The following is an 8,302-nucleotide window of genomic DNA, read 5'->3' on the forward strand; positions in this document are numbered from 1 at the left end:
GTAATATATATAATACAAAAAGGTCAAACACTGTCTTCCGACCAGACTGTTTAATACCGATATGATACAGAGTTGACTGAAGTTGACAGATTAAAGTTCTAAGTTCGTGTGTTATGAACGGCTAATGAGAGTAGATTCGATCAAAATTAAAGGGGTCTTTACTATGATAAAAGAAGTAGAGTTTTCATTGAATAATAATCAATAACGTGATATATACGAAAAATTCTAATACCAAAAACGTATGTGATGAAGGTAAGAGGAACTGAAGTACGTGAGTTTCGATGACTCAAGAATCCAATTGCAAATGTCATAAAATATTTGTAAAATAAGAACGAATATTCATAAAGGTCTTAAGGATAAATAAAAAAAAAGGATAAAACAAATATTATAAAATTGTATAAAGTAGTAGGAGGTTTATCAAGACTGTCTAGACTTTAATAATGACCCAGATTTGAATGACAACTCAAATTTATTTAATTTAAATGTCGTGAGCTCTGAAATATTATATATTTATATAAAGATGATATTCATTTTTTCTATTTGTCGCATTAATCTGCAAACTGAGATGACCCCAAACTCAGCTTGAAATTATGCTTTTATTAATGAGAGTTTAATCGGCCCCTCCCACTCTCTCTCTCTCTCTCTCTCTCACACACACACACACACACACACACACACACACATACACACACACACACACACACACACACCCGAGTACCCTGCGGTCACACTGATCAACACGCCATTTGACGCCATAAGCCCACAGCTATTTCATCAGAAAAAGAAGGGGCGTAAACCGGAGAAAATATTTTCCATATGTAGAACGTTAGTATAAAGCGAACAGACAGCTAACGATAATAGTCTAATATATGTAGACTTGCTTTCGTTGATCAGTCTTATTTGAGCCTTTGGCTGAATCAGATCGGAATATCAAGTTAATATTTCTGATATTTATTACGTTAAATGTCATATTCGTTGTTCTCTTCGTTTCAGTATCTCAAATCGCGGATAATTTTGTTAGCAGAATATAATCTACATATTTTTACGATCGACAAGCGAAAATAATATAACAGTGACATTAAATAGTATCAGTGAAATTAAATCTAAATTGTTGATAATATTATCAAATTAAACTTGTTGCTTATCAATTGAGAAATATATTGTGTTATTCAATTTCACTGGAAAGAAGAAACGTATGTAACATTATCCTTAGTCTCAAAGTACATTCCAGGGATTTGGACTGAAAAATTTCGATCTGAATAATAGTCCGAGGTTAAATTTTTAGTTTCAGTTTTTTTATCAATCCTTTACTTTGGAATTAGATTTTGACTCTTTTCGGTTTCAGTAATCATATACTTACAACGGTCAACACTAAAAGGATCAGAACTCGGAACTGACAAAATCGAAAGTAGTCTCGAATCAATTGTAACCGGTCCGAAATTTTATTCCGGAATGTAATTTCGGTCCGAGTCCCTGATACATTCTCCTTTTATATTTATTCCAGTTATCTTTTTTTCTGAATCCCTTTTTTTAAGTTTTTAAAATACGGCTAATATACGTATATCTTTTTTAGACTTTTTATTGAAAAATTATGCCGAGTAGTAAAACAAGAATCGCTGTTGTGGGTGGTGGAGTGGCTGGTCTGGTGATAGCTCGTCATGTAGTGGCCAAATTAAATTCTTATAATCTCGTCCTTTTTGAGCAAACCGATCATATCGGTGGCACCTGGGTATATACTGATGAAACAGATATTGACAAACATGGACTTTTGATTCACAGCAGCATGTACAAGAATCTCAGGTGAGATTGTCAGTAACTGAGTAAATAGAAAGCATTACATAACTTTTTATCAGGAGATATGATAGTGTTTCGTGTCAAAAGCACAATGATATCGAAGCGCGAGACTGGCCGTGTATATATACAGGATGTTGCCGGGTTAAACCGCCAAACTTAAAATATGAACTTAAGATCTTAAAACAAGCAAAATTTTCCTCCGAAAGTTGCTCACAAACGCTTCGTTTAAAAAAATAAAAATATTGACTAATTCTTAAGTGACAAAACTATAAGAATGAATAATATCAAAATATATATTTCTTGATTTTATTTGCTCTGAAACAAGTGTATAAAATACTCATTATAATGTGCCTTCCAACAGTAACAAATAACACGGTGTGATATATTAAATAGTGATATATTCTTTGAGATCTAAAATGCTGATTGTATGATTTCAAAGAATACATACAATAGCAGCCACTCACTCAACTGTTGAGTCACCAGCCAATGTTAAACAAAGATGACATAATCACTATGTCATACTGTGTCCCTTATTCAAAAGTATACATGATCTTCCAACAATGACCTTTAAACATTAAAACGGAAGATAGCAAGCACAAACTATAAAAGTGTATTTAAAAGTATTTAATTAATCCACTGCTTACAATCAATATATAATTATATAAAATATTTTTTCCCGGGAACTTTATATATTTTAATTATTAGTAAGAATGAATCGATTTATACTCTCTATAAATTTTAATAACGATTTTTATAACGATATATATCGATGTAATTTATATCAATTTTTATATTCTTGTCTTTTTTCAATTTCAACTACAATAATTATTGAAAAATATGTGATATTTATTTGATATTTGTATATTGAGATTAAATAAATATTTAATATGTTTCAGTCTTACTTTATCAATATATTTAATTTTTTTCACATTTAATTTATCTAGATATTACAAAACTGTTTATTACACGAACATGGTTATGAATTTATTTCGAAACGAGTCGTATCTCGCTATTAAATTGATATTTTGTTATATGATCCAATATTAATTATGTGTACGTAATGTACAAATAGTTTCCGTATAAAAGTAACAATAATTTCTTAATAAAAATGTCATTGCATCTTTGGATACATTCCAATTTATGCACGAAGCGCGTGAAAAGTATCGTCCTTCTTTATTATTTAGAACAAAGACAAATGATACATCATGCGCTTTATGCGTAACTCCGCGGAACGCACTCTTTATATGATAATCTTGAACTGAGAGGATCCTAAAGCGTCTTCATCATTTGTCAATTTTGTCAATTTTGTATAATGATATCATCATGTCTACACAAAATATCAGCTCCATGATTATAGTAAATTTTAATCATTATTAATTTAAAAACTATTATAGCCTTGACATTTTCGTATTACGATTTTCGTCTTAAAATGTTTCAAAGAATCCGTTCTTAAAAGGATGGGAGTTGTGGAACTTTATATATACATTTGCTATTATTGATTATAAGATCACAAATAACATTTATGTCGCATAAGATATCTAAAAGCTGTCTTTTATGCAACATGCATGTTATCTAGGATCTCTCATTTAGTACACAATTTCTTTCTCTTTTTTTCGGTCTTGTTCGATAAATCTGTATCACTGCTATCTTGCAATTATCTGCCCAATTTTTTCACTTCCAGATAAGTTGCTGACAACTTTATCCAGGAGATATCTCCATTTTAATGAGGAAGATATCTCCTGAATAAAATTATCTAGAGATGAAGAAATCGGGCATTATCAGCCAAACATAATTTTAGATCTTTCTATTAGATCTTTCAATTAGATCTAAATAGGTTTTTTTCTAATTAACTGAGATTTGATAGCAATGTCATCACAGATAAGTGCGTATGTGTGATGCGTCTGCGTAGATACATTTTTATTTTGTCATTCTTTATAATGCATAATAGAATAACTGATTGTGCAATCTCAATTATATTCTTAATAGAAGTTGGAATTCCTGTGACACACGGCGATTACATTTCGATAAAAATGAAAGACTATTGACGTGAGACGGCAGATCATAAGTTCGATTCTAAAACAGAAATTAATTTGCAACAAGTTTGGAATAAAAGTACGTAACGAATAAGCGTCTTCTACAATTAAAAAACAATAAGTACAGCGTCCTTGCATACATGTATATGAGAAACACCCGGTCTAATGCAGTAATGATGATAAACTTTGTTTGACACGCGATACACTTTATGACACATTAATGAGAAGATCAATTTTCTGAATTCCGGAGAGGAAGCACATATGTCAACAATAAATCAAATAACGAAGCGATCTGCAATGTAGATTGAAAATTGCGTGATAATGTGAAAGACACAAGGACTCTTGCGAAGATATAGATTTTTGGACGAAACCGATCGAAGTAAACAATGATGATAAATGATTCCCTATTTGTGTTCGAATAATATAATTTTCTTATCTATTTCATCTGTACCTCTCATATATTAATGTGATTCTATGGTTCTGAAAATTATCAAGTCACTCTTATTCAAGCCTTCGATAGCCAACTTAATTTTAGCTAAACAACACATCGAATAATATTAGTAAAAAATAGAGAGTTAGAAATATTTCACGGAAAAAAAATTAATTGGGTGATAGCAAATCTATACTTTACTACGCGACTTCAACATCGATAACTAAGAAGATTTGATGGTTTAACAAATCGCTAATGTTATTCAGCTGTCAACTTTGCTATTTTAACATAGAAAATTGACTATCTATATATAACGTGATTGTAGATTTGTTGAATCAATGAAGTTTTCAGCTGTGTTCTTTCCATGTTCTTTTCGTCATAATATAAACATGCTTAATCACAAGATGGAAAAATATCTTTCCAATTACGTCTATTAAGTAAATTCAAAATAGACTAGAGCTTATTTCAGTTAAATTGCTAATAACTAGCAACTTTGTTTATTGCAGTCTTGGGTTATAAGTCACTGTACCTTTTGAACTCCGCGGATAAAATTAATAAAAGTCGTGCGCATGATCACCTAAATACTGAGAGAACGAATTATTTCCATTTTTCTTGCAGAACAAATATACCGAAGGAAGTAATGGCGATACCTGACTTTCCCTTTCAAGATCTGGGTGGCCCGTCTTTCATTCACCACAGCTTAATAAAAAAATACCTTATGAGTTATGCGAAACACTTCAATCTTTATCCCTACATTAAAGTAAGTTTTTGAATTCTATTGAATTCTACTATGAAAATCAAATTCAAAATATATTACGTCTTCTTATTTTTGCATTCTGATAACGTATTTTATTAAACGAAAACGAAGAAAAATATAAAAAAAGCGTTTCTTTGCTACTCGACATGAACTATCGTTATTGAGTTTCTGATGAACAAGATTAATTTTAATCTTATTAGACATATTATGCCGGAAAGAAAGCATACCTAAAAAATTTTAGACGAGAATTGTAAGGCTGGTAGAAAGACGAATAATGATTAAATCAATTTTCAAAAAAATTGATTTTTTAAGGTTTCGTCATCATATTTTTTAATAAAATTATATGAAAGATTCCTCTTATATAATATAATTCTTCTACAATAATAAACTTTTTATTGAGACCATATAATATGAATATACAACAAATGAAGGATAATGCCTATAACGTTGAAGCTGAATTTTAAGTGCTTAAATATTTTTATGTAAATTTATATAATACATATATGTAGTCATTTGAACTACGCGCCGAATTGATTTTTCGGATTTGAAAACGTAATTGGACCACTGTAATAATATCACAAATTAAATTGACAAGCAATTTAAAATTTAATACTCGACTGACATCATTTTAAAAAGACCTTAATGTACTGAAAATGTATAAATAAATTTATTGCAAAAAATATTACCTCGATAGGGATTTGAATCCAACTTCGATAAGCATTATCTTTCTCCCACTTCTTGTGTATTCACATCATATAGTCTTAATAAATTATTTACACACGCTACTTGAAAAATTTACATGTTCCTACCATATCGATTATTGTGAAGAATATTACTAATTATTCTCGGTGATTTAAAAGCTTAGGATGCTCGCACAAAATGCTAGAGATCCGAATTCGATTTCTAACCGAGGTAATATTCTTCGCAATAAATTTATTTATAGATTTTCAGTACATCGAAATATTCTCAAAATGATGCCAATCAAGTATCAAATTTTTTTTTAATTACTTATCAATTAGTTTGTGATATTACTGCAGTGGCTAATTTCCGAAAAATCAATTCGGCGCGGAGTTCAAATGACTATATATATAGTGTATAAATTCACATGAAAATATTTAAACACTTCCCTTATAGCAAAGAGTCACATTTATGTCACAATAGAGTCACAATAGTCAGAAAGAAAAAATATGATGTCATTGTGAGATTGTCATAACACATGTTACAAAGACATTTGTACATCACCATGGCATTGCTGTGACATCACATTTGTGATAAAGCGGACATTGCACGTCACCATGCCATGACCATGATTATTGTGTTGTAACGTTTTTTTTCCTATGAGTTAAGCTCCAACTTCGACTTATAACCTTCGTTATAGGTATTGTTGATAATTCTTCTAGTTATTCTATGTATACACATAAGTATTAAAGTAAAATTATTTAAGAAATGATAGAGTTTAAGAGATATTTCAGCTTTTATTTTCGCATATTTTGAAATAAAAAATAAAATATCTTGTAAAACTGTAAAATTCTTAATCATTCTTACTTAGTAATAGGCTGTGGTCAAAGTCTCGCTACAAAGCGTTTGTAACATCGCGTTCACCATACCTATAATCTACGTCATATATAAATATATATATAAAATATAATAATATACTGCAGAACATCTCGTTAATATCATTATAAACACGTTCTGAATATGGATCTTTGACAACCGAAATTTGAATTTTTCCCACATCCAGCTTATAGGTATTGTCCTTACTGCTTTCGACTTTCATTTATTTTGTTTTAACCATTAAAGGATGCCCTGCATGGCCGACAGTACGCCAGTGACAAAGGATGGTGGGCCGATTTTTACCTAAGAAATGTAACGTAAGTTATATATGTGATCTTACGTTTTTTAGGTTGTTAAATATGATGGCATAGAAAAATAATCAAAATTCACCTTAAAGGGAATAACATAATTCTTTTATAATAATATAATTCGACTATAATAATGATTTTGTTCTAATTATTTAATTACTTGTATAATTTGATAATCTTTTTTCACTGAAAATCAAAGAAATACTAAAAAATAAAATACTTCAAAATTGCTAAATCTAAGAATTAGAAAATATAATTCAAAAATCAATTTTTTATTTTAAAAATCTGAAGTTTCGTCAGTGCATGCATCTGCATACACTGTGCAGTTTGTAGGGATGTTAAAACGATGATCCTCTACACCATCATAGAATTTTCATCTAGAGGCACATTAAAGTTTTAAAAGATAAATCTTAAAGTAACTTCAATATAAGTTTAAAGGTCTATTATGCACTGCTTTTCGTATTACCATATACTGTATAGTATAACTTTTGTAAATTCATTCATTGTTATAAGAATCTGAACGACTCGACATAAAATATATTATTTAAATATTTATTTCCCTATAGGGGAACAAAAACAATATTAAATCAAAAGATCGAGCATCAAAGTCAATGAAAAAAATCAGCTGACCATAACTACATCTAAATAATAGCTTACTACACAATTATCACTTCAACAGTAACATGAATAAGCTGCCATAGCTGAAGGACTAGAAGTATATTTTTATCTATTAGTTCATAAATAAAATATTTAATTACAAGAATGAAAGTCTGCCATTTTTACATTTTTAAAACTGTCTATGCATTTGAGACTTAAGATTCTTTGAATAAGAAATTGAATAAGAAATTGATATTATACTGGGCGTCTTAAATCTATCACACCACTTGCTGGAAAATTTCTGAAATCATTTTGAAACGAAGATCTAATACCAAAATGTCGAGGTTTAATAGTTTTTTTAATCATAAGCATTTAAAGTTAGCGAATCATATTGTCTAAATTTCGTGTGTTTAAGTATGATTAAGTATGATTTTGAGTTATATATGGAACAAAATATCAACTTCAATTAAATGCGCGAACTTTAGGCGATTATGATAAATAAATTTAAATATACTTGTATCGATTGAAGCTGGATCTTGAATATTTTAAATAATTTCATGTGAATTTATATACCACGTTTGTAATCTCTCAAATTATGCGCCGAATTAATTTTCTGGACTTAGAAACGCAATTGAACTACCAGTAGTAATATCACAAATTAAATTAATTAGCGGTTTAGTGATTTGATGCTCAATTGGCATCATTTTAAGATCTTAATTAATGTATTGGAAATTTGTAAATAAATTTATCAATAATTAGGAAACATCCAATATATATTAAATATAAATATATAAAAATTAAAAATATTAATATAAAGAGTTATAGAAGG

The 8,302-nt window shown here is 29.4% G+C and overlaps 1 protein-coding gene across 2 annotated transcripts in view; it reads left to right on the top strand.

Annotated features, from left to right (window-relative positions):
- The window catches only part of LOC108689259 (flavin-containing monooxygenase FMO GS-OX-like 3), a 13,258-nt gene that overhangs the window by 667 nt on the left and 4,289 nt on the right, over positions 1-8,302 (top strand). Inside the window, exons 1-3 of one of the 2 annotated variants that reach the window (XM_018195967.1) lie at positions 1,155-1,193; positions 1,574-1,800; positions 4,876-5,017. In XM_018195967.1, the coding sequence (XP_018051456.1) occupies positions 1,592-1,800; positions 4,876-5,017 (351 nt within the window). In that variant the 5' untranslated portion in view covers positions 1,155-1,193; positions 1,574-1,591. Of the gene's footprint in view, positions 1-1,154; positions 1,194-1,573; positions 1,801-4,875; positions 5,018-8,302 lie in introns of those variants that run through there. The other variant, XM_018195968.1, reaches the window with a different exon arrangement.

Source organism: Atta colombica, unplaced genomic scaffold, assembly GCF_001594045.1.
Source record: "Atta colombica isolate Treedump-2 unplaced genomic scaffold, Acol1.0 scaffold261, whole genome shotgun sequence".
Classification (NCBI taxonomy): Eukaryota; Metazoa; Arthropoda; class Insecta; order Hymenoptera; family Formicidae; genus Atta; species Atta colombica.